Source organism: Monodelphis domestica, chromosome 7, assembly GCF_027887165.1.
Source record: "Monodelphis domestica isolate mMonDom1 chromosome 7, mMonDom1.pri, whole genome shotgun sequence".
NCBI classification, from domain to species: Eukaryota; Metazoa; Chordata; class Mammalia; order Didelphimorphia; family Didelphidae; genus Monodelphis; species Monodelphis domestica.
This window is the reverse complement of record NC_077233.1, coordinates 273,661,466-273,689,315: the sequence shown is the minus strand read 5'-3', so window position 1 is coordinate 273,689,315 and position 27,850 is coordinate 273,661,466. Positions and strand designations below refer to the sequence as shown.

Genomic DNA, 27,850 nt, shown 5'->3' with positions numbered 1-27,850 from the left:
ACAAGGAGCTCCTTAAAGTCACAGACTGTGCTCTATTTCTTTGGATGCATCAAAAAAGCCTCACAAAGACTTCTCCACATATTGCATGTGCTCTATAAACATTTTCTCACAGTGGAAGTGAAACAACCAATCATGTTAGTAATAAAAACTGTGATTCTTCCTATGAAAGTAATTTATTATGAAAGTCCTACTTATTTGTATTTATTCTTTATATTAATTAATATATTTTATGCATGTTGTCACCTCCATCAGACTTGTTTCACTTTTGAGAGCACCCGAACCCAGGATAATAATACCTGACACATAGTAAGCACCTAATGCTTGTTGATAAACCGATCCTGATAATAATGGTATAAAGTCTTAGATTAGCACGATCCCTTTCTAAACGATCAAAGTTCTTTTAGAGGGTAACATCTACCCTAATAGGGTCTTGACTAGTGATATGATGACTAGAAATGAAGAACCGGACACTTAAAGGGTTAAAGTAATTTTCCTAAGTAATTTCTGTTGTAAGCGGGAATAAAAACAAGTCTTAAGTTTATTGCAGCATCATGATGATTCTGAAAAGAAATGACTATTTGCATCATTAAAAAGACAAATTTTGGAAGGTTTATATGAATCATCATGACATAAACTTTATTGGTATCTGGTATATAGGATAGAAATATTTTTAAGTCCCAATGAGTTGTAAATTACATTTCTGACTCTAGGAAGCTGTATTCTAAAGTGGCTAAAAAAACCCAACTCAACAATATTAAAAAAACAACAACAACAAAAACACCCAACTAATAAAAACAAACAAAAATTTTTTCCTCAATTCCCAGAAACTAAGACATTGTTTCTCAAGTTTTTATTTTTATTTTTTGGCCAGACTCTAAAAAAGGAATGCACCTCACTTCCATGAGCTTTCCAACTCATTATATTCAGTCATAAAATTATGTTTTTACTTGCTGCATTGAATGTATGCCATCTAGTGTTCATGAGTATTCACAGCTGGCTGCCCAGGCATAAAGCAAAGTGCTTTCAGTAACAGAAGTCTCCAAGTAATCATTAATAAAAAGGAAACAGAATTGATGTGTTGGCAAAAGATTTAGCTTTGATTGTTTTAAGGATAGGGCCTTGTGACCTTCAAGTTATAATCCTCCACTTTAAAGTGAAAACATCTAAATTAAACTTTTTTGTCATCTTTTTCCTTTTTTCTAACCCCCATGGAACTTGGCATCCACATCCAAAATAACTACAATGTTCAGAATTAAATTATCTACTTAAGGAAAGCCTGGCAGAAAGGTTAGGTCTATGAAATATGAGGAGAACCAGATTATTTTCTCCTCTAACTTTAGGCAGGTAATTTAGCTGTCTTTTCAGTTTCCTGATATTTAATAACAGAGATTCCAGCCATTAACTGATACGTATGAAGTGTTCTGAGAATACTGAATCCTTAATACATATTTTGCAGAAAAATGCCAGAAGAGTTTCTCAGGATAGTTTAAACTAGAAATGCTAAGACTATAAAAATAAAATTGAAGAAATATATTAACAGTATATTCATTCCAATATTTAAAGCATTGATTATTGCATTGACGATCACGAGGAGTCATCCCATGTTGGCCACCATGATGTTTCTGAATTTCATATAGGCTAGTTCTTGGACAGTTGACATTGTCAGTTGACAGGCCTGTACTAAAAATCTTCCCCGCCTTGGTAGGACCTGAAATGGCTTGATTTTCATTGTTGTATAACCTTCAAAAACCCGGAGTTACCACCATGCCATGTTGAGTTCTGGTACAGGAGTTTAACGAAGAACATATATGCAATACAGAAAAGCAAACATGAATAGAAAAAAACATATATCGAGTTTCATGTATGATTACTAAGTTTTTCCAGAGATCTGTTTACAGACAAAATATTCCTACAGAAATGATTTGTCTCAAGTTGCTTACACTCTAGTGGGGAAGATAACATGCGAACAGATATATACAAACAAACTACATACAGAGTAAATAGGAAATAATTGACAGAGGGAAGGCAGTGGGGTTAAGAGGGATTGGGGAAGGCTTCCTGGAGAAGGCAAGATTGTAGCAGGGACCTACAGGAAGGTGGGAAGGTCAGCATTCAGAGTGGAGAAGGGAAAGCATTCTAGGCACAGGGGCCAGCCAGGACAATAGTGTCACTGGAAGAGTGCATGTTGGGCAGTGAAGTGTAAGAAGGCTGGAAAGGCAGGAGGAGGCTAGATTACAATGGGCTTCAAGTGCCAGACAGCATTTGTTTCTGTTCGTGGAGCCAACAGGAAGCTGCTGGAGTTTATCAAGTAGGGGAGTGACATGCTCAGATGTGCATGTTAGGAGAAAATCATGTTAGTGGTTGAACAGAGGGTGGAGCTAACAGGGAGAGGGTGAAGCAGGCAGACCCACCTGCAGGCTATTTCAGTAATCCAGGTGTGAAGTCAGGGAGGGCTAGAACAGTGGCAGCCACGGTGGCAGTGAAGATGACATATTTGAAAGATGATACAATGGTGAAATAGAGGGGCTTTGGCAACAGATTAGATATGGGGGATGAGAGAGTGATCAAGTCAGGTTGTGAGTTTGAGATATAGGAATATGGTGTTGCCCTCTATTCGATTCCTGGGGGTTGTCTTTTGAGGATTTAATATAGAGGATGATCTATGGACTCTTTTGATGTCTATTTTGCCCTCTTGTTCAAGAATATATGGGCAGTTTTCTTGGATAATTTCTTGTAATATGATGTCCTGGATTCTGTATTTTTGTAGATTTTCAGGTAGACTAATAATTCTTAAATTGTCTCTACTGGACCTGTTTTCCAGGCCAGTTGTCTTTTCAATGAGATATTTCATGTTTCCTTCTATTTTTTCATTCTTTTGATTTTGCTTTATTAATTCTTGCTGTCTTGTGAGATTATTAGCTTCTACTTGACCAATTCTAGTCTTTAAAGACTGGTTTTCAGCTATGATCTTTTGATTTTCCTTTTCAGTTTGGTCTATCCCACTTTTCATGGCTTCCAGCAGGTCAATTCTGGTCCCCAATTTGCTTGTTTTTATTACTTTATGTGGCTTCTGTGCTTCTTTTTCTAAGTGAGAGACTCTGTTTTTTAAATGGTTATTTTTCTTTTTGAATTACTTGCATTTCTTTTTCCCACTTTTCTTGCCATTTTTCTTCTATCTTTCTTACTTGGTTCTTGAACCCCAATTTGAGTACCTTGAGAGCTTGTGATCAATTTCCATTTTTTTTTGAAAGTTTGGATGTGTTTGCTTGCTTGTTACTCTTTGCTGTCATCTCTGCACTCTGCTCCTTTTCTCCATAAAAGTTATCTGGTGTCAGAGGCTTTCTCTGTTGTATCTTATTCTTTTGGTACTCATGGATTGTAATTCCTAGGTGTTGGTGGCCATTGTTGTGTTAGTTTTGTCTTCCATTCTCAGCCAGAAGTCTGAATGAGGAGGGCAGGCAGTTCTCAGTGTAGCGAGCTACAGAGTGATTTTTGCCCTAAGACTATTTTTACAGTTTCTGCAGTGTCTGCTGTGGGCAACCCATCTCTGTGTTATCTCTGCTCCCATAATCCAAGCTCCTCAGCTTTGGGTCCCAAGTCTGGCTGCCAAGGCCTTGCACTGTCCTCAGGGGCAAAACTGTGGTGCCCTCAGCTAGCCCCCGAGAATTTAGACTCTGGTAAGGTAGGTGGTGTGTGTGTGTGTGTGTGTGTGTGTGTGTGAGAGAGAGAGAGAGAGAGAGAGAGAGAGAGAGAGAGAGAGAGAGAGAGAGAGAGAGAGAGAGAGATCAGCTAGTGCTTTGGTGGGTGTAATTTTACTCCCTTATAGCATGGAAATGCCCAAACTCTGCCTACCTTCAAGGCTATGTCCCTTGGCAGAATCCCTTCCCTCGTCTGATTTTGATTTTTGTCCTTTTGAGATGCTTTGTTGTGATCAGGGGAGAGAGAAGGAAGAGTTGCGAAATGCCTTTGACTGGGAAGTCATCTTAGCCTGCAAGTCCAGTGTTGCCCTCTAGAGTAATAAGGAAGGTAGGGAATGGGGAAGATTTAGGGAGGAAATAAGTACTACAAATTTTTTTCTTAAAATTAAAATATGTAGTTTAATATTCAACTAAGGATCAAGAGTCTTGGTTACAGCAAAGCAGCCTCTGTCACTAACCTGCTGTATGACTCAGGTTATCTCTGTCTGGGTCTGAGCTCCCACATTTGTAAAGTCAGATACAACTAAAAGAACAGAGTGATGACAAATCTAATTGCCCTTTTAGTTATCCCGGTTTCTCCTTCAATGTTAAGAAAGCCACATAGAGAGTGTCAGCAAGGAATTCATTGAATATTATTATAATTTCCAAATAGAAGAAATAAAGTTTATCAAATGTATAGAATAAGGATTAATTACAATAATTAGGGAAATAAAAAATAATGTTCAAATGATTCATTTAATTCACCAAAACAAAACTGGAATAAAGGTTCTTCTATCTGAAACCTCTGACTTTTCGCTGTTGATCTGTTAGTTTTTTAAAATAGTTAAGCCACCAGGAGGCAGGGAAAACTTACTTAAATAGTCATTGTAGAAGTTTAAATTTTAAAAACAGCTTCCTTTCTGCCACCTTGAAGCTTTGAACTTATTTGCAACCTTTATTGATCATTTTGAAAGTGAAACTCTTCACATTCCTCAAGCACATCATTTAATGATCAGATGAATCTCCTCATTAACATTCAAATGCATCAGGGCCAGGGAAGTAATTTAGTGACATCAAATCACAAAAGCAAAATTCTGGATACTTTTCATATCAGCAGAATTGCTTAAAACCATCATTGAAACAAGGGTAGTTTTTATGTGGAGATCAAAGCTAATTTATCAAAATTCGCTCAGGATCTTTCACAATAGCATTAAGAAATATATGGAAGATATAGCCTTTCTATATTAAAAAAAAACTTTCAAAGAAGGAAACATAAATAGATATTTTCTCAGGATTATCAAATCATACAGATCTTCTCTATTCTATTCTGAATTTCTAAGAATTAGGCCATTCTCTTTCCTATAAAAACAAGAAGAGAAAAAGTAGCCCTTCGTTTCCTGTCCAAGTCTGTTTTTCTCCATCCCAACAAAATCTGCTGATATTATCTTCTCCATATGGCTTAACTATTTTCATTTGTGAGCTATTTCAAATCCATCTAGGGATGTAATAAAGAAGTTGACTTGATTTTCATTTCCTACTTCATAACCATGTATCTGAAAAAATGTAGAAAGCTGGCAATTGAGCACATTTAATATTTATTTGCTAGGCACAGAGAATACTGATTCACTCAACACATACGGAAATAGGGCTTCTGTCCCCAGTACACATCACTGACTTTGCAAATGACATTCAATAGTTTCTTTTCAGTTCATATGCTGGGATATCTACTTATTAGCCTAGATCCTCTCCTTGGTATAGTTCCTTTCCATCGTCTTATTATTCTTTACTCTCTCCATTCTTAGGATTATGTTTTTTTTTTCCTTTTCTTCATAAAAAGAAAAAAAAGATAGCCTATCCCCATCTGAGTTAAATTGAATATAAAAGGATGACCTACCTTCTACCCAGTGCTGAGTAATAATGTTATATTTGCACCTTTATGTGTACAGGTGGAGGAGGAGGGCCAGTTATTTCTTTCGTATTTCAGTAACAGTGATTTGTACTCTTTGGAGACTATAATTGTTTAGTTGGGTACTTTTCATCTCTTTTCAGTTTGGGTAGTTCATCTCTAACCATTAACTTAGGTCAGATGGAAAGAACAGTAGATGAAGTGGCAAAATCTAAGGAAAAATACTTCTATCTTTTCTATCATTTTTAATAATGTGACGAACAATCTTCTACCAAATTCTGCCTTTGACAAATATTTATTACTGTTTGACTCTGAGCAAGTCAATTAACTTCTTAAAAAAAAACCCCACCTTCCTTTTTGAGACTAAGTACAGATTGTAGCAGAAGAGCAACAAGGGTTAGGCGACTGAGGTGAAGTGACTTGCCTAGGGTCACACAGCTAGGAAGTGTCCAAGGTCCTCCTGTGTCCGGGCCAATCCACTGGGCTACCGAGCTGTCCTGATGTCCATTAGTTTCTAAGGGCTCTAGTCAACCCTTTAACCTAAGTCCCCGAGAATGCGCCCACCCCACAAGCTCTGCGCATCGTTAGTCTGCACTGGAGTGCGGAGGACAACAAGGGAAGAAGCCCTTCCCTCCAGGACGTTCTCTTCTCCTGGGGGACAGAAGACAGATAAGAAAACAAAAGGCAGAGGAAGAGGGTGCTCTGCGGCCACTGGGGAGTACTCCAGAGCGCTTTGGCCACAAGGAACGGTCAGTGTGGCAGGAAGGAGGCCAGGCTCCGGACAGTCACGCCACGGGGTGGAAGAGGAGAAAGACGGCTCGGGGCCTTCACGGCAGGGCTGATGGGCAAGAGGAGCAGTCGGCGCGTCACGTGAGATTTGTGTCCGGAGCATGACAACTCGAGGCCGGTGCCTGACGAGGCTGTGCTGGGGTCGGCGCCGAGGTTCCTCCGGAACAGGAGAAATGTAAAGCCAAAGGGCCAAGAGGAGGCGCTCCGGTGTAGACAAAAGCAAAGAGGCCCCGGCAGACAGAGCTAAGGGGAAGGAGAGGAGGCTTTGTGGAAGTGGAATTAACAAGCCACAGCCATACTGGGGCAAGGAAGGACTGAGGGAGGGGACCAAGAAAAGCATTTGCTAAGTGCCTACGAAGGCTCAAGCACTGGGTTCAGAAATACTACAACCCTGGCAGGTAGGTGGTACTATTATCCCCACTTTATAATGATAAGGAAACTAAGGTTCAGAGCTGAAGTGACTTGAATAAGACCATACCATCAGTATGAAGCTGAATTTGAATTCAGGTCTTCTTGATTCTAGACTCAGTGGCCACAAAGTGTTGAGCCGAGGTGAGAGGTTGGAAGAGAGATGGGTCAGGGACTGGGGAGGCAAACAGTGAGTTCCGTCCTAGACATGCTGGATTTGAGACGTCTCTTCAGGTGGAGACGTCCAACAGGCAGTGAGTGATGGAGGACTGGCAGGAGAGAGAGGCTAAAGGCTCGCCATGCAGCCTTGGGAGAACCGAACTCAAGGTGCTGATGAGGTAACAAGGGAGGGATTGCAGGGAACAAAAGAAAAGAGGATCTTAGGGATGAGACCCGGATAAAGATTCAGAAGAGAGCAGCGACATTTGCAGGAGGGGTTTTCAGTAGTGTCAAAAATTGAAGAGGAAAAGGAGACAATTAGATTTTGCAATTAAGAAATGGTAACATTTCAATTTTAGTCAAGTAGTCGAGTTGAAAGCCAGATTCTGAGGGCTTTAGAAGCAACAGTGTAAGAACTGATCAGACAAATCCAGACGCCATTAATTTACAGCACAGGCTGCCACATGTACTTGGCTCACCTCTTCTCTCCAATCTAAAATTATAATTTTTCTGAATTAGGAATACCTTTTTTTTAAAAAAATCCAAACTTACTGTATCATAGGAGGGATTTTGAATAAAGATTCTACTTTTTAAATATTGGGAATACACGCTAACATTTAAACATAGATTCTACACCAGGTTCTTATAATAATGAAGTCCTTCGCTTGACTTCATTGAAAAAAATTTATGAAAATGATTCATTTTGCCAAAGTTGAGCCTCTACCATTAAAGGGAGGTATATCTAGAAATATATTTTTTCTCCTTGTGCCATTATCCTTTTATTTCTGCCAGTGCTAAAAAACACTAAATAAGAAGAATGTAAACATCCATTTTACATTACAGGATCTATTTGTTTCAAAATATACAAACTGCTTTCAACAAGTTTTAGTTTGGAAAAAATATTCTTTTAATCCCTACCAGATGTTGTTTATACCGGAAGATTTTTTTCCCCAGCACATGCAATTACTGTTTAATTAATGATAAATCTGTCACTCTGGTACTTTTGTGTTTAACTTAACAAATACCAAATGTACGTACGCTTTTTAAGCATAGAAGTTTATTCTAATATTATGGGGTAAAAACTGGGGAGAAAAATTCAGGAAGACAAAGTGACAATTATTACAGGTATGTCTTGTTTTGATTGTTAAATAAAAGTCTGAACAAAGCAGCATTCCTCTTACCAGAATTTAAATTCAATTTCTTACATCCAGATGAGTTTGGCAGACTAGTCTGAGTAAAGGAGCCTCAACATTCTGCTGCCTTAAATATTAGTCCTTGACTTCTAAAGGTGCTCAGTTCTACCATTGCTCTAGTTCCTTTAACTTCTCTGATTAGACTCCAATTCTCTAACTTTAATAGAAAAACAGAAACTTCAAAATTATGTTCCCTACCTTGCAAAAGGATGGGGCCAGCCATACTACTACGTTGTGGGTAGAGCTGAGAATTTGTCTCATTCTGCTGCATATCAATTTGAAATTATGCAGGAAAGGGAATGCAACTCTCAGTAATTTTTGACCCAGCTGTCACACGACTGGACAAATACTTCAAGGAAGTAAAAAAAGATGGAAAATTAAGGTCCAATATATTTTATTCCAAAATATTCATGGTGGTATCTTATGTAAGAGCAAAAAAATTAAAAAACAAAGTAGGTGCCAGTCAAATGGAGAATGGCTGAAAAAATTCAAATTTATAATTAATGGATTATTAATGTGTAGGAAGAAATAATAAATATGAAGAATTCAGGGCAACATGGAAAGACTTTAAAAATAACATGGTAAAGAACAAAAGAAAAAACCAAAGCAACAATCTACACTATGAATATAACAATGAAGATGAAAAGATCACTAGCTTTGGAATAACTGAAAAAACAGCCAAAGTGACAGGACAGGTAATGTAACAGACCCTCCTGCTCGTGGCAGAAAAGGCAGGAACTACTAGCACAGCATGGTAGACGTTGTCAGATGCGGTCAGTGATCTCCTTTCAGATCAAGAGCCATATTCCTAGGATAATTCTGCTTCATTGTTTTTGTTATTAAGGTAGGTTCCATCTGCGATGGATGGGAATTGAAATGACTGTGTAAAGGCAAAAGGCCTCAATAAAACACACTTTTTTTTTTAAAGATGGTGTCAAAGGATCTGGTGCCCCCCAGAGGCTCACAGTGGTTAGTGTAACCATTTTGGCAAGTTTGGATTCTTGCTGTCTGTCAACAAGTTGTTAGGACAAAATGTTTCCTTGTTGTTGTGAAAGAAATCTATTTTGTATTGTTAAGTTATAAGCTATCGATTAAAGGCTTAATAAATGAGAAGACATAACAGTTATTCACAACCAATGCATTACTGAAAGGTCATTCAACCACAAACAAATGAAGTTTTTTCTCCAAGACAGAAGAAACTCTTCATTTTTTACAATATTTTTTCAGCTATTAGAAAATAAAATAATGGATTCAAAACTCTGCAAATAAGGAATTTTCATTTAAGGCATTTTAAGGTCTCACTGAGAGCATAAAAAGCACCTAATTTGTCCTATCCCTTATATAGGCAAATAAGGAAAACACCGGTTTGAACACTTTTTCTAAAAATATTAGTTCAGCTCAGCAGACTCTTAGCTGGGAAATAATAGGGAAAATGTGATTTCAAAATAAGATATGTGCAAAATAATACTAATGTATTTGCATCATTTACTTGTATAGTTCTCTCCAATATTCCCTACCTCTTTTTCATGAATAAATCTAGTTGTGAAAGGTAAGTAAGCAGTTCTTCTGGACCTAGCAGGAATGCCAGCAGTGTGGACTGGCCACAGGAGTGGGGTAATGGAAGGGCATGGGAACCAGAGCAAAATCCTAAAGCCTGGTGTGCTGGATGGTAGCACAACGTAGTGTCGCCATGCCACCCACCCAGCACTTTCCACTCTCCTGTCGAATCCAGACAATAGCATTCTGGGCTCCCAAGCCTGCATCTTAACTGGAAAACATAACATACTTCTGATTCTGAGCCAGCCTTGGGAAAGCAGACGGTGCCAAGAAAGCTGCATAATTAGTGAATGGCTTTCAGAGCTGGAGGTGACATCAGTTTTTAAGGTCAGAATCTGAATCTGCGGATTACAGTCTTCCTGCACCCCGGCTGTCACCGAAACACAAGGACATCTGCTTCTGAAGAGTTTCTAACACCATTTACACAGTAAATGACAAACTAGGGTTAACACTTATTCACTAAGGGGCAACCAAATATTGTGGGTAGGCACGTCGTTGTGAGAGAGAAAGCCACAAGCTGAGCCGAGAGGGAAAGGAGGTTCCTGAAAAATTATCTCCATTTAAGAAGGCTGGTGCTTGTCACGGAATTCTCTTTATTTTTTGTAGTTTCAAGGAAAACGCAGGGCCTGCAAGGTCCTGAGGGGCCAGAGAACATTTAGGAAGGCCATTTCCCAACGTGCAACCTGTCTAACACTCTTCTCTTTTGTCGTCATTATGTCTTGGTAACTGTAGGATTTCTCGTCTAATCTACATTTTCCCAAGGGATAAAAACTTAACTACCAATATGCTATATAAAATGCAAGTTCCTTAGACCATCACACTTTAATTATTCTCAGAATTCAAATAGAATGTCATGGCTATCAGGTTTCTCCTGTAAGAAGAAACATGCGTGGCGGCCTGCTATTTTGGGTCTCCCAGATCTCTCTGATATTTCTACATAGCCATGTCACCATTCCCCGATATTACTGTGATAAGTGTGTCAGATGATGCAGCTATGAAGCCGATTATTCAACTTATCTTCATAATCACTTAGTTATAGCACTAGCTCACTCCTTTTCTAGTTGGTTTATTGGCACTATAGCTTTAAAATGTCCTAACGAGAACCTTCCAAATCAGTCAGGGCTTTGGGCTCATCCTTCTGTATTGTAATTCCCTTCTTGAGCCATCACCAACCAGTAAAGCAGGAACTATACCTCTAAAGCCACATCCTGACAACTGTACAATACAGCAAATCAAATATCGCCCCCTTCCTCTAAAAAAAGAAGGCCTTTTAAACATATATACTACGAAACCTGGTGTTTTTGACAAATATTATCAAGGTCATGGCCTCAAATGGGTTCACAAAATCAAAGGTTCTTAAACCTTCATTTAAGACATGTTTAAAAACACAAGATGTATTCTTCTCTGCTATGACAATGCTGTCAGAAGATGGAAGTAGATTTTTTAATAAGGCTTTTAAAAAATTAAAGTTAAAAATCTTTCATTTTTTTGCACTGTCATCAAAGCCAGATCATCTGGCAAACTCTCAAATAAACTAGATCTAATTTGATCTACCTATAGACTAATGCAGGAAAAATAAGAAATTATTGCAAATTTATCTCAGTTAATTTAAGAATTCTAATCCTGAAATGATATACAGGATGAGGGATAAGGCACAGAATATTATGGTAGAAATTATATATGCAATAAGATAAATGAAAGAAAATATTGTTTTAAATAGAGACATGATACAAATAAGTTACCAAAAATAATGTAAAGGAAAGACAAATGTGGGAGAGAATGAATGACCTATCAGAAAACCAGTGCCTAGATTCAAAATAAGAGGGGATTTTGGGGAAATATTCAGTCCCATTTATATATCAGCAAACCTCAGAACATTCCATGTGAAAAAGTTAGCATAATCTATATCCTAAATCTTAAAGAGGAAATGGAAATCTATGTAGTCTACCTGGTTCCCCATTGGTTAATAATACTTAAATGTGAAAAAATGAAGCTCTTCTCTATACTTCATTTGCCAAATTAAAAAAAAAATACTTTAAACAGTCTTTGGTATCTGCAATTTCTTCTGGTTATGAAACTTAATGAGAAAATACTTAAACACCAATGAAATATATAGCATAGATATGCCATATTCTTCTGAAATTTTTTCCCACAGTCCATACATATATTTTTAACACAGTTCCTAAAAAGGGCAACTCTGATTCCCAAAAGAAAAAGATATCTATTAGTTACTGAGCAAGTCATGATAAGGAGGGACTAGACAGGGTGGTAAAATTGGAAGAAATAGTACATCTAGGCTCCCCACTATAACTATGCTGGTCATCTTTCTAGCCCAGGAAAGAGATCTCTGTGAGCCTGGGATGGAAGCTGGCCTAGAGGACAATGTGGTGGCAATATCGGCGATGGGCCTTGGAGGCAGCAGCAGTGACAGCAATACCAACAGCAGTGCCAGAAGCTCTCAGCCCATTCCCCCACCCCCTATGCCCCAGAGAAGACAAGGGATTGGCATACTTGGTCAGAAAGGGATTATAGGGGACCTCTGTGAGGGCCCTGGGTACAGGCCTGGAGACTGTTTGGAAACTCCATTGTGCAGTTCCAGGGTCTCGGGGAGCACTTGTGGGAACATGGGAGCAGGTTTCTAGTTACTAGAAGTACTTCCAGGGCAGAAAGGGTTAATACTTGCGGTCCCAAGGGAGCACAGAACTTTTCCCCAACCAGTAAAGCAGGAACTATACCTCTCCCCAGCCTACACTGCCTTGGAAGCACTGAAAACTTACAGAATCATAGAACTAACTATGAAAACAGCAGGGCGAAAAACCTTGAAGCTTGGGAGAGTGACCTACTCCAATACCTTCCTCGCCCAGAGGTGAGCAGAATCCAACTTGAATTCCAACAGGATTCAAAAAAAAATTTAAACCCTTACCTTTCATCTTAGAATCAATACTGTGTATTAGTTCCAAGGCAGAAGAGCAGTAAGGGCTAACCAGTGGGGATTAAGTGACTTGCCCAGGGTCGCACAGCTAGGAAGTGTCCGAGATCTCATTTGAACCTAGGATCTCCCATTTCTAGGCCCAACTCTCAATCCACTGAGCCACTCTGCTGCCCAAAGAATTAAACATTTTTTAAATCCTGGAAAAATGAGTCACTAACAACAATAAAAAAGAATTTGAGCATAAAAAGTATTTTGGTGACAGAAGCTCAAGACAACCTCAGAAGATACCAAGCTGAAAACAACTCTAAGCAAAACCTCAAAAAAAAAAAAAAAACAGATTGCACACAAATCTAATAAGAATTCCTCTCTCCTTAATGAGAATTTTCACAATCAAATGGGAGTGATAGATGAAAAATTGAGAAAAGAAATGAGAACACTTCAGGAAAATTATGAAAAACAAAAACAATTAACAGCTTGGGAAAAAGAGGCACAAAAATACTGATGAAAATAATATCTTAAAAAACAGAATGGAGGGGGGGGGAGCAGCTGGGAGGCTCAGTGGATTGAGTTGGGCCTAGAGACAGGAGGTCCTAGGTTCAAATACACAGTATTTGCCAATACACAGTATTGACTCCAAGACAGAGGTACCGGTTTAAAAAAACAAAACAGAATTGGCCAAATGGAAAAAGAGGTATAAAATTTCACTGAAGAAAATGATTTTCATAAAATTAGAATTGGGCAAGTTGAAGTTAATGACTCCAGGAGAAAAGAAACAATAAAACAAAGTCAAGAGAATTCAAAAATAGAAGAAAATGTGAAATATGGGAAAAAATAACAACTAGAAAAGATAGATCCAGCAGAGATTATTTTAAAAGTATTGCACTACCTGAAAGCAATGACCAACAAAAAGAGCCTGGACATCACATTTCAAGAAATTATTAAGGAAAACTGCCTTAATTTATTAGATCCTGAGGGTAAAATCGAAATTGAAAGAATTCACTGGTCACTTCCTAGTGAGATTCTAAAATGAAAACTCCTAGGAATAGTATAGACAAATTCAAGAGCTCTCAAGTAAAGTAAATTCTTCAAGCAGCCAGAAAGAAACCATTCAAATACCATGGAAACAAGGACAAGATCACACAACATCTGGCAGCTACCATGTTAAAGGAGCAAAGGACTTGAAAAATGACATTTTTAGGAAGGCAGAGGAGCTAGAATTTCAACCAAGAATAAACTACCCATGAAAACTGAGTATAATCTTTCAGGAGAAAAAAAGGATATTTAACGAAAGATAGGATTTTCAAGCATTTTGATGAAAAGAATCAGAGTTGAACAGAGAATATGACATTCAAACACAAGACTTAAGAAAAGCATAAAAAAGGTAAACCTAAAAGAGAAATACATTATAAGGGATGCCAAAAGATAAAACTATTTACATTCCTATAGGGAAAGATGCTACATGAACTCCTAAGAATTTTATCATAATTAGGACACTTAGAAGGACTCAACATGGACAGAAGGCATGAGTGTAAGATGATTATGTTGGGATAATATCAAAGAAATAATGGAAGGGTTAGAAAGAGGGATGCATTGGGAGAAGGAGGATGAGAGAAGAAAAGGAAAAATTATCTTACCCTCAAAAAAGCACAGAAGGAAGTGTTTTTATAGTGAAGAAAAAAATGATGGGGGCAAAATATAAACTTCATTCACATCTAAAATGGTTCAAAGAGGTAAATATATACTTACACATATTATATATTATATTAATTATATATTAATATTAATACTTTTGTCAAAATACACATATAATAATATATATTTTTTAAATGTACATATACACACATACTCAGTTGGGGAAAGAAATCCATCTTACCCAATGGGAAAAATAGAAAGCGGCTAAGAGAAAGGGAAGGGGCTGATAAGAGGGAGAGCAGATTATGGGAGGCAGTGATAGGAAGCAAAAAAGACTTTTACAGGAGAGGAGGAAGAGGGAGAAGGAGTGAAAGAGAGAGAAAAAATGGAAGAAAATAGGATGGAAGGAAATAAAAGGTTAATCATCACTATGAATGGGATGAACTCATCTATAAAAGGGAAGCAGATAGTAGAATAAATTAGAAATAAGAATCCAATGATGTTCTCTCTAAGAAACAAATTTAAACACAAAGAAACTCAGAGTTAAAATTAAAAAACTGGAACAGAACTGATTATGACTCGCTGAAATAAAACAGGGGTAGAAATCATGATCTGAGACAAAGCAAAAGCAAAAGCAGACCTAATTTTAAAAGATAATAGGGGAAACTCAGTCTTGCTAAAAGGTACCATAGATAATGAAGTAATATCAATAATATATATATATGCACCAAATAGTAGAGCATCCAAATTCTTGAAGGAAAAAAAGAGTTATGGGAAGAAAGAGAGTGAAAGTGGAGAACCTCAAATCTCTGTCATAGAACTAAATAAATCTAATTATAAAATACTTAAGGAAATGAATAAAGTTTTATAAAAGTTAGATATAATAATCCTCTAGAGAAAACTGGAAATAGAAAATGGAGCATAAACAAATGCAGAAATGTAGAGGTTAACAGAAGAGGAAATAGAGTATTTTTATTAATAGAATTATATTATAATAGAATTGATAGAAAATTAATTAAACAAATCATAAGTGAGCTCAAGAAAAATTTCCCAGGATAAGATGAATTCACAAGGGAATTACACCAACATTTAAAGAACAATTAATTCCAATACTATATAAACTATTTGAAAAAAAAAAAGGTAAAGAAGTTCTATCAAATTCCTTCTGTGACATTAATATGGTTTTGATACCTAAATCAGGAAGGGGAAAAATGAGGAAAGAAAACTGTAGGCCACTTTTCTTAATGAATATTGATTCAAAAAGTTTTCTAAAATACTAACAAGAAATCACAATGGTTATACTCTAAAATCAATTGAGATTTTAACTAGGAATGCAGGGTTGATTGATATTAGGAAAACTATAAGTATAATTGACCATATCAATAAAGTAACAACAAAAATTATATCAATAGATGCAGAAAAACATTGTGATAAAATATAATACCCATTCCTATGAAAAAAGCAGCAGAAAGCAAAGAAATAAACAAGACCTTTCTTAAAACAATAATAATCTACCTAAAACCAAAAGCAAGGATCATCTCTAATGGCATTAAGCTAAAAGCCTCCCCAGTAAGATCAGTGATAAAGCAGGGATGCTTATTATCACCACTATTATTCAATATTGTACTCCAAAAAAAAAAACTTGAAGGAATTCAAATTGGCAATGAAGCAACTCTGTTGCTGATATAATAGTATACTGAGAAAATCCTAGGGAATCAACTAAAAAGCTGTTGAAATAATTTACAACTTCAGCAAAGTTGCAGGATATAATATAACCCACATAAGTCATCAACATTTCTATATATTGCCAACAAAGTCCAGCATCAAGAGACAGAAAGAGAAATTCCATTTAAAATAACTATGGATAATATGAAATACTTGGGAGTTGACCTGCTAAGAGAAGTCCAAGAACTCTGTGAACAGAACTTCAAAATACTTTTCATATAAGTAAAGTCAGATTTAAACAACTGGAAACTAGTAATTGCTCATGAGTGGGGATTTCATTTTTCTTTGCTGAGAGGTGCGAAAGGGGGACAGATATTCACTTTATTTCTCCATTCATTTAAACCCCTCCTTTCTCTTAGAAGCGATACAAAGTGTCAGTTCAAGGTAGAAAAGCAGTAAGGGCTAGAAAACTGGGATTAAGTGACTTGTGCAGGGTCATGGAGCTAGGAAGTGTCTGAGGCCAGATTTGAAAGTAGGTCCTCCTGACTCCAAGCCTGGCACTCTATCCTCTGAGACACCTAACTGCTCTGTTTGCTTTATTTATAAACAAAATAATGAAATGTGTTGCTCAGAATTGAGAGGGGGCAACAAGTAATGGTTAAGGGTCTAAAGGAGAGCATTTTATCAGGCAGTCTGGAGTTCCCATCATCAATAAGACAAAGTGCACTTTCTATAATTCGACAGATAACGAGGTCCCAATTGATCAATTGCCTCAAATTCATACTTTCAAAGTAGGTCTTCTCCGCACCTAATTTCCATCCCTCACATCATGTAAAACTGTTTTCTATTTTTGGAAATCTTTTTTTGGGGGGGGGGAGGTTTGAGGGGGGGAGTCCCACACAATATGCTAGGGCCCTTCCTTTAGATCTCTTCACATTTTGTTAGGATCAGGGAAGTCCTTGTATGGCCTATCTTTTTTCATTCCTTGCTCTTGCTACATCACTGGCTCACCTATTTCAAGAATATTGTCTCCCTAAGGCTGGGTAATGAGCTCCCCAAACTCTTTATTAAGCTACCTTACCAGGACCGGTCATTTGAGAGGGCCACTGACCTCTAAGTTACCTCATCAGTTAGGATGTTGGCCCAACCAATAAATGAATGTTATCAACAAGGTTCTTACCCCCAAATCAATCTTTTGAGATAATTTTAATCATAACATTCCATATATGTAAGTGACCCCAATAAAACTTATCTTTTCCAGCAAAAAAAACCCAAAAAACCAAAACTATCATCTCCCTGATGCTGCTGCTTCCCTTGAACAATTCTTGGCCATATAGTCTATCCTACTCATGTCCAACATATACCTTTTCACGGACCTTTAGGTGACCTCTGAAGAGTTTAGACTACTGTCCAAGAGAATATTGATGATTTTTTCAAGAAGGCCTTTGCTTAAGGAGAAGCCTGAGGTTCTTTAAAAGCACTGTGCAGTTATTCAGTTCTTCTCCTATTTAATTCTGAGCCCAGCTCATTACCCACTGGCATTATCCAATACCATACATATAATAATGACCAGCTTTGTATTGTCTATCCATCCAAGTGGATACCTCAAAATTTCTCAGACTTATGAATGTTAGGGGTTTCCCCCATTGGGGAATCTTCTACTTTAAAAAATTCCCTAGCAGATGGTGAGAATTCTACTTGAGTGTGGGGGCTCCTTGCCTTGGGAATATCCCTACTCCACCCTACTTAGGACTGCTTTAGGACAGAGAGCTCCTTGAGAACAATGAAAAGTACTTTGACCCATGCTTATGGAAGGGACAGGAAGTTCTTTGAGTCATGACTGTTTTAGAATTGATACAATAGGATACTAAGTACCGATAAAGGTGGGACAACTTGTAAATTACTTAAACCTAAAAGGGTGATAACTTATTCAGAGGTTTTTTCTAATGAAATTTGTCAACACAGCAGCATTTTTTTCCTGACTTACTAAAGAGATTAAAACTACTCAGCTGTGAATTCAAAATGGGCGGTCCTTTAGAAACATCTACAGTGATTGGTAGATGTAAGGACTTGGGGAGGTGACAGAGAAGATTTTGCCCTTAAAAATAAGAGCTCAGGGAAGAGTGGGAAGTCATTCTGAAACATTCAGATTGGAGAGACTCATTCTGAGGAGACTGATTCTGAAACATTCAGATGGAGGAGGGAGCTGGTGAAAGCAGCTGAGATGCTGCTGGCCTGGTGTCATTAGAAATCCTTACTTAGATCTTGTGGTGAGTGTTAAAAAACGGACTGATTTCTCTTTTTAAGACTCAGGGCTAGGCCATATTGGCTTGAGGCCCTTCATACTTATTCCTTTCTTACTCCCTCTCTCTCTTTCTTTGATTACTCATTGTATTGTTCATTAAAAATCTCTATAAAACCCAATTGACTTGGGTATTTGAATAATTGGGAATATTTCCCTGGCGACCACCTTATATTTGACTTTAAACCCAAGACACTGTAGTGAAACATATTTCTGCGGTCAAATTAACTCACCCTCTCTTATATCTATCACAATTTATATCTTCCACTATTTTTATCACTACAGTTTAAGACCTCAACCATTTTAAATCTCACAATACTAAAACTTTAACAATAGTCATCATTTGTTCAGTTGAATTTTTCCTATGAGAATGGTTAGACGAAACTCTTTTCGGTGATTACAGATGTCACTGAGGAGGTGACATTCTGAGTGCTGACAGGAGGCTAGGTGGTCCAGTGGATAAAAAGATAGGCCTGGAGTCAAGAAGGCTCAAATCCAGATTCAGACACTTACTAGCTAAGTAACTCTGAGAAAGGCATTGAACTCTGTTTGCCTCAGTTTCCTCATCCATAAAATGAGCTGGAGAAAGAAATAGCAAACCACTCTGGTATCTTTGCTGTAAAGGGTGAAATTATGGTTGAGACTAAAAAAAATCTAAATTTAAGTGGTTGCCAAGGGAAATCCCAAATAATAAAATACCCAAGTCAGCTGCCACATTTTATGGTGATTTTTCTCAGATAATTAAATCTTGAGTTTGATGCAGACCTTCCTAATCTTGTTAAACTAAGAAGGGAGGAAAAATGTAGTTTCTAAGACCTGATTCTGTTATTCCAAGTATCTCTATTGTTATTGATCAGGAAATAGCTAAATCAGATCTTCTAAGGAATGGTCTGATTAAGGTGGAATAGTTTTGAAATTCACATTGCCAAGAAAACTCCAAACAGTGTCATGAAGACCCAGACGTGACCGAAACAGACAAAACAATATCCAAATCCCAAGTGTTGATACCATTAGCACAATACTGCCTGCCAACAGGTGCAAATCTGGAAAACCTCAACAAATGTGGAGAATATCTCTTCCATTTAGCCCTGGGGTAGAAATCTTCCATAACAGTAACAAACTTTTTTTGGCTAGGTAGGCTTGACTCAGGATGATACCCTGTTATTACAGGATTGAGGATGGAATGAAATTGAAAACTGATATGTCATTAAACAATTAAAAAAACAAGTTTTGCTTTGACATAGCAGATAAAGGATATTAAACAAAAGTATCTCAATACTTAAATTAGGAAGACATTTTCTCCCACACTCCCCCCATCTCCTACAGGAGTCTGGTCTGCAGGGAAGGGTATGATCTTGGAACAGTCACCAAGTTTTAAGGGCCCTGACTCCAAGTGGGTGAGCCTTTTCATGTCCTCCAGCAACTAAGAAGGCAAGTCAAAGCAGCCAGAAACTACCAGGAAGCTGCTCCAGGTAGGTGCCTTGGCCCCTGAGCCAATTAAATCCCAAGCACAGCCCTGGATTCTTTGAAAGAAAAACTAGCTTAACCCATGGTACAGGGGAAAGGAGAATCTTTATAAATAATAGCTTTATTGCAGAAAGAAGTTGATTCTGAGATTTTTTTTTGGTTGTTTTTCTATTCATAATAAGAAAGTTACTGAAGAAAGTTGTGTTACATCTTGTGACCCACACATGGAGCATACCTAGTTGAAGGAGAATCTTTAAAGCTGAATTGATTCTATCAAGTAAAATTTTTTTATAAAGTAAACCAAGTTCAGAAAGGTCTTGAGGTCTCATAGTTTGTGAAAATGTGTCTATCCCCTTCTCACATGTTCAGTATCAATGCCCTTAATAAATGGTTTTGTAAAGATTTTGTATAGATGGGAAATTTGCTTGATAAGTTGTGGGTTGGGTTTTTTTTTTGGGGGGGGGGTTGTGGGGGGTAGTAATAAGGCACATTATTTTCACCACAGTGCTTGGCATCCTTTTCTTTATCAGATATGTTGAAAATCCTTCAATGTCCTTATAATGTGTTGTTTCAGCATGGTCCCCTTTGCTGTATACTTGCTTTATTGCAACTGTGCTTCCTGTTATTTGATTCAGTGCAATTCCTATCTCTCATGCATTGTATTACACTTGATATTAGAGTTTAAATATGATAGCTCTACGGTTATTAGGAAAATAATTAGCTACAGAAATCTTTCTGGATTTTTTCCATCTTATATCACTTTATTGTCTTCCTTTCCAGATTCATCTTTATTTGCCCTTCAGAATGATCTGGTTTCACTGGGCCTCTTGCTAATTAAAATGGGTTTTCACTGGTTTTTGAGGTGGCATTACTGATAATCTCCCACCATAATATTCCATGAAAAAAAAAGGCTATCCTCAGCCACATACTTCTCTCCACTTAGCACAGAGCAAATGTTGACTAGGTGAAATAGTTCCTAGGCTTTCTTGGTCTTATCTACACAGAACATCTTTCTCTCTTCTTGAAAGGGTAAGGATTTTGTTTAGTTCTGCAAATCTCTGGCATCTCTCATTTTATGTTCCTGATCCATGTTTTCCAATAGAATTTTCATTTCTCTACCTTAAGTATACCTTTACACAATGAGAATGAAAGCATATATTTATTCAAATGGAGTTCTTCATAGGCTTTCCTTGCTTTCTCATCTTCTGCAGTAGATGTTAGTGGATAAGTTGTCATTTATCTTCTTCATAATCTTCTTGCAAACGCTTTTCTCATGAGAACATTGTATGAGATGACCAAATATCCCATGAAACAGGTTTTTTTGTTTTTGCACTGTTCTGTTTTTGGACAGCCGATAAGCAGAAAGCTCAAGTCAAAATTGAATACAAAAAAGGAGATCAGACTGAACTATCTTTGGCAATTTGGTCAGTGCTTGACTGACTCTCAGCCACACCCTGATCAAAGCAATATCTCTAAGTTTTTCAGGTGACCTGCAAAGCTTTGAGTCATCAGATACCCCAACTTGTGAAAGATTACAGTTAGAAATCACTCAAATGGCAATCCAGAAACACTTTGGGAACAAGAATGCGGCAATGTATTACCAACTAAGACTTGTGCATGAGAAGCGTCACAGAGGATTTAGTGAAAAACTAAAGCTAGAATTAAATTCTTAAAGGGCAAACGTTCCAGAGATTCCATTATTAGATATCTACAGCATGATGAACAGGCCCCATATACTCAAAAATAGAGCAGCAGAAAAGAACTGGACATAGAAAAATAAGCCAATGAATTAGAAAATCAACAAACAGGTACATGAATGTAATGGAATATTATTGTAAGACAGACTCAACTACGAAAAGACACGAATGAACAGATCAAATTGAAGTAAGCAGAACCAGGAAAACATTATACCTGATGATGGCACAATGTAAAAGGAAACAATTTAAAATAACTGATACTGAACACTATTAAATTAAAATGACCAAATCTGTTCTGAAAAAGTAGGGGATGATGATTATGGAATGATGTAAATAATGTCAGATTTTTTGATAGCTTTTCTTGTAACAAAAACTCTGTTGTAAAGGACAGATATTCTGGAAAGGATGGAAGGAGGGATATATTGGGAAATGGCAGGGGATATTAAAATAAGATATCAATACAATTATTTTTAAAAGATAGATGTTGGATAAATGTTTATGTTATTCCATAGAACAAATTGTATCTCAAATCTCTACTAAGGATGCTCAAATTGGGTATACAGCAGAAAGCATAACATTAATTTAAAAGGTTCCAACAATTTTTGCTTGTGGTTTTTTTTCCCTTTAGTTAAGGCAAATTACATTAAGCATACTATTTTTAAAATTCTGTCATTGTCAAAAGACTGCACATACCAGTAATGAGTCTTTTATAACGCCTTCTAACTCCTCTGGAATATTTATGTACCTAGAGGTTAACTTTTCAAAAAGATGCAGTGTTGCTTTTTCCAGGCTGGGAAGGTGACGAAGCCAGAGGGAGAATACAGCTGATTCAGAAAGGACAATCTTCTTCCTTTAATGAAGAAAAAAATGTTTATTTATACATACACATTGTTTTATGCATATTTGTATGCTTTAAAAGAAATGGAGTCCAAAAAAAGTTGATAAACTTTCAAAAATACAATAATTTATAATAATAAACATTTTTCTACTCACTAATGAATTTTAAAATTATCATTAATTAAATGAGTGTTCATCATGCAAAAACATATGCTGTTAAGGTAGGCAGACAACCTTGATTCAAAACTTATGTGCCTTTATGAAAGGACAGGATCTGCATTGGTGCTCAGATCTAGAATAGTTTGGAATGCAAATGTACTGATGCCTCCAAATATCAAGGGAAGCTCAAACAAGAGGTTCATTTGATACCCACTCTCCCAATCCCTTCCTCCACATCTGCATGCTCTTCTTCCAACACACCCCAATTATGATAATAAATTCCATCCTTTCTACAGGAGCGAATTCTTCAAATCCTCAAAACGGAATTAATCCACATCTAGGACTTTAATTTTTTCTTTTGAAACTCCCTGAATAGTCTTTGACAACATTAATGTTCTAGAACTGGAAACTGAGGGGTTAACCATCAATTGGGAAATGGCTGAACAAGTTTTGGAATATGATTATGGTGGAATACTATTGGGCTATAAGAAATGATGAGATTATTTTTTAAAGCATGGAAAGACCTACATAGGTACAGAATTCATGTTTGAAGAATAACTTATCAATGTCCACCTCTAGAGAAAGAACTGATAACAAGAAATGTGAAAGACATAGTTTATATATACATTTTGTTTTTGTTAAATGATGCATTCTCTAGTGGAGGGATGGGGAGGAGGAAGGCAGATATCTGGCAATTTTAATGTACACCAACAAACAAACAAATAAAATACTCAAAAAAAAATACTAAAGATCCAAAGAGACAATTTTTCTCCTCTAATTACTAGAATATTCGCATGAGATCATCATACAGTGCCTTCTAAGCGTTTAAATAAATTGAACTGTCTATGTTCCTCTTGACTCTTGTATGTGAACCCCCAAATTTCTATTCAAGGTCTTTTCAAAGGAAATACTTTAAACTCACTACAGGTCTTTTTTTTTTTCATTTGAAGGATCATTTGCAAGATGCTATTCTTGGTTGTAAATCTATATCTCTTGCACTTTGGCATACTTTATTCCAAAATCTCCTTTGTTTACTATAGCTACTACCATGTCATGAATGATTTTTAACAGTTGCCAAACTGGGATTCTTTGGTACTTGAACTGCTTTTTTTCTGTACATTTGAAGTATTTTTCTTTGACAGGAAAACTCAGGAACTTAATTATGATATTACTAGGATTTTTCAGAGTTGGAAAGACTTTATTCAATCGCCATATACCAGAAAGGGATTCTACTTTATAATACATGGGACAAGTGATCATTCACCTTTTGTTCCAAGACTTTCAATAAGGATGAATACATTACTTTCTGAGGCAATGGCTTGACTTTGGGATAGAGAAGATACCGGTTTTTTTCTTTATGTAAAGCTAAGTTTAAATCTACCTCTTTGCAACTTCTGTCTGTTGTTCTTAGCTCTTCCCTCTGGGTTTAAAAAGAAAAAAAAATGTTATCCCTCTTTTGTATAATAATCCTGTATACATATGCCTCCCCTTCATTTCTCACCTAAGTCATCACTATATTCTTCAGTCAACAAATTTTTATTAAACTTACTATGTGCCAAGGAACTGGATAAGTAAGGGGGGGGGCGGGGGGGGGGGAATAAGCAGAAAAAAAAATTCTTTCTCTCAAGGAGTTTGTATTCATTGGGGATGAGAAAACTCAAGGAAGCTGAAAAGTAGGAGGCAGGGGGAGGAATGGAGAAGCATGGGAAGAGAAACTCCAGAGCCAGGAATAGAGCCCAGAAGGCCATGGTTGGCTTGGGTGCTTCCCTTAAAATTAGAAGTTCTGGGAAGAACAACCAATCTGAGGAAGAGTGACATAGAGAGTGAACTTCTGGGGTAAGAGGTCAGGTTTGGCACATACTTATAGGATCAGCTGATCTTCCAATGGCACCTACATGAGGACTTTAATTTTTTTGGCTGCTCTTTTTGGGATGTTGTATCCTGCCCTCATTCCCTAAATAAAATATGTTGTCTGGAGTCCAATATAATAATCAAAATCAAAGTCTGACCAGGGCAGAGTACATTGAGACTCTTTATTCCAAGAAGCAATAATAATTCTTTTAATATAGCCAAGAACATAGTGTGATATCAATTATCACCACACTTTCTTATCAAACAATATTATCAGATTGAACTTGCTGTCCACTAAAATCCATAATCTTTTGACACAAACTTCTGTTTAGCTTCATCTCTTCCTCTTTATACTTGCAATCATGATTTCTGGAACCAAATTTGAGACTTTATTTAATCCCTATAAAAGTTCTCTTTAGTATATCTTGTGAATCTTAAAAACTACTCAGACTCTACTTTAGAAGATTTGATTTAGCTATTTCCTTATTGTAACAATGGAGATACTTGGTCTAACAGAATCAGGAATGCATTAGGAACTTTACATTACTCCACCCATACTTAGACATACTTTAGGGGAAGATAAAGTTGTAAACTCCTGATTGAACAATTAAGGTACTTAACATACCTTATAGTGAAGCTAGAACTATAAGCTAAGTCTATTTTTAGATCTAATACAAAAAGGTGTTAAGTACCTGTAAAGGTTAAATTAATCACAAAAAGGTCAAGTAACTCACAAAAGGTAAGCTTAACAAGGAAGTGTGAAGTACCTCAGAAGATATAATCTAACCAGAAAAGGTGAAAACTAAAGAGTGGTGAGAACTAAGAATGGGCAATCCTAGAAAAAAGCATCTACTGTGATTGGATGGTAGGTGTGAAAATTTAGGGGAGGTGACATAAGAGAAAAGTTCTTTAAAAGGAGGGGTAAAAAAGTCAGTTCAGGAAATTCAGTTCGGAGTGGAATTGGATTCTGAACTCAATTTAGGAGATTGAGTTCAGTGGAGGACTGGAACCCAGCTTGGAGACGGATAAGACTGACCCCCTTTCCCTTAGGCTCAGGGAGGCCACTTTGGCCAAGGCCTTTAACTACTGCCTGGCTCAGCCTGAGCCAGAGCAGTTTAAATTAATTCTCTCCCTCTCCCTCTCTCTCTCCCTCTCTCCCATTCTCTCTCTCCTTTCAATTCCTTCTCTCTATATGAATTAAAAATCTCCATAATTCCCAGCTGACTTGGGTATTTTATTATTTGGGAATCATCCCTGGTGACCAATTATTTAGATTTAAGTCAAAACACTAAAATTATCCTTACAATCTGGCCCAATTTTCTAGATTGTTAAGATAATTTTATATCCTGATCCTGTCATCCATGGCATTATTTATCATTCCCAGATTAATGTCACCTGAAAATTTGAAAAGGAAGTCATCTACATCTTTATCCAAATCATTAATTAAAACTGTTAAATAGTACAAGACACAACAAAGATTCCTAGGGTCTCAATTAAAGACCTCCTTCAAACTAATCAAATGATTAACAACCACTCTTTGTATTCAGGCTTTCGATGAATTCAAAATACATCTAGTTATACCATCATCTAACCTATATCCCACTTTATTTGATGTATAATATGAGATACTTTGTAAAAATAAATGTGCTAAAATCCAGGTAAAGTATGCCTACAGGATTCCCCTGAAATATCAGTTTAGCAAATCTCTCAAAAATGGAAAAAAAGGAAAAGAACAGCAGATAACTACAAGGGTCTCAGCATAACTCCCCAAATATGGTACCTAAAATTAATAAGTAATGCACCAGATAAATGGTTACTAAAATTACAGTAAGATATAAAGAAAAATACCTTTAGTAAAACCTTCTGATCTAAAATAATGCCACCATTGTTATCATCATCATTATTATCCTATCATTTATCATAAGGCTTTAAGTTTGCAAAGCTTTTTCCAAATATTAACTCATTTGAACCTCACAATGACCGTCATCCTTAGTCCTCCTATTATCCTCATTTTACAGATGAGGAAACTTAGACCCAGAGAGGTTAAGTGACTTGCCATGGGTCACACAGCTAGTCCATGTCTGAGTCAAGATCTACAGTGGACAAAGCAGAAGCCTATAATAAAGAAGGCTTATCTTCCAGAGTTCAAGTCTGGCCTCAGACACTTATTAGCTGTTTAACTGGCCAAGTCACTCAATCCTCTTTGCCTTCGTTTTCTCACATATAAAATGAAAGAAAGAAATGGCAATTCTTTTGCCAAGAAAATCCCAAATGGGGTCATGAAGGGTAGACACAATGGAAACAACTGAACAACATCTTGCTGAATGAAAGGCCCTCATTTTATCCATGATACCACCTGTGTATAGAACTAAGAAAATGGAATTAAATTAAGAATCTATCTCTGGACAACTAGGAAGCTCAGTGAATGGAGAGCCAGGCTCAAAGAGAGGAGGTCCTGGGTTCAAATCTGGACTCAGAAACATCCTAGCTGGGTGACCCTGGGCAAGTCACTCAACCCTCCAATGCCTAGTCCTTACCACTCTTCCAGCTTGGAACCAATACACAGAACCAAAACTAGATGGGAGGTAAGGATTAAAAAAAAAAGAAAAGAAAAAAATCTATGATATCAACTGTCCCCTACCTTATTGCATCTTGCATTCCATATATAGCAACCTCACTGGTCTTCCTTGGGGAACTTAAGTGGATTTTAATCCTTGGTTGGAGCATGTACTCCTGGCAGCAAATCACCCTGTCCTGTCTTGCCTGCCACTTAATGGGGGAAGGGAGAGCAGTGCCCTATTAGAGAGAGTGAACAACAGAGAGGGAGACGAGATCCAGGAGTGCTGAACAGATCTGTCCAAGGCAAAAGGTGAGGAAGAGGTGGAGGAGAATATACACCCAATAGCAGCAGCCCACCACATGGAGTTTTCTTGAGACCGGCAGCCAGCCAAGCACTAAACTTGGAGAGGGCCCCAAATCATCTAAGCCTAGTGGTGTAGACAAGAAAAATGGGAATCCGTTTTTTTGTCAAGGGGTGATATAACACACTCTATGTAAAGATAAGGGAAGGAGAAACAGAAACCATGGGAAAACACAGAGCTCTCAGCTATTTTAAAAGAGATAAGACAGAGCAGAAGCCTGCCTGATTCAACACAACTTTACCTGGAAAAAGAGAAGGCAAGCAAGGTGCAAAAAGCAAAAGGAACATGAAAGAGTCCTAGGGGATAAGCCAAACTCCCAAATAGGAAAAAGTAGCAGAGAAGGAGATTCCTAGAAAAAGAAGGAAAAATAAGTAGAAGTGGAGGTGGGCATAGGGAAAGGCACATGTAACAGAAAATTATAATAGAGAATGAAGGAGAAAAAATCTCTAGCAAAAAAGAAAGCAAGATAAATTTTGAGAGTTCACTAGAAATAAGAGATAAACAGCAATTTATAGAATGTGAATTAGGAAAATTAAAAGAGAAAAGACAAAAATAGAACTGTAATTAGGATGGCATAAAACCATCAAAGAAAAATTCAACAAGACAAATGAGAAAGAAGGCAAGTAAGAAACTATACCAAGAGGCTCTGAGAAAGAGAATGTCAAATGTGGAACTCAAAAATACAGATCTGGAAAGAA

At 37.1% G+C, this 27,850-nt stretch overlaps 1 protein-coding gene across 2 annotated transcripts in view; it reads right to left on the bottom strand.

Moving 5' to 3' along the window:
• FANCC (FA complementation group C) overlaps positions 1-27,850 on the bottom strand; it is a 223,763-nt gene that overhangs the window by 48,146 nt on the left and 147,767 nt on the right. For both annotated transcript variants that reach the window (XM_007497923.3, XM_007497925.2), the window contains one exon: positions 22,078-22,234. In XM_007497923.3, the coding sequence (XP_007497985.1) occupies positions 22,078-22,234 (157 nt within the window). The remainder of the gene's footprint in view (positions 1-22,077; positions 22,235-27,850) is intronic.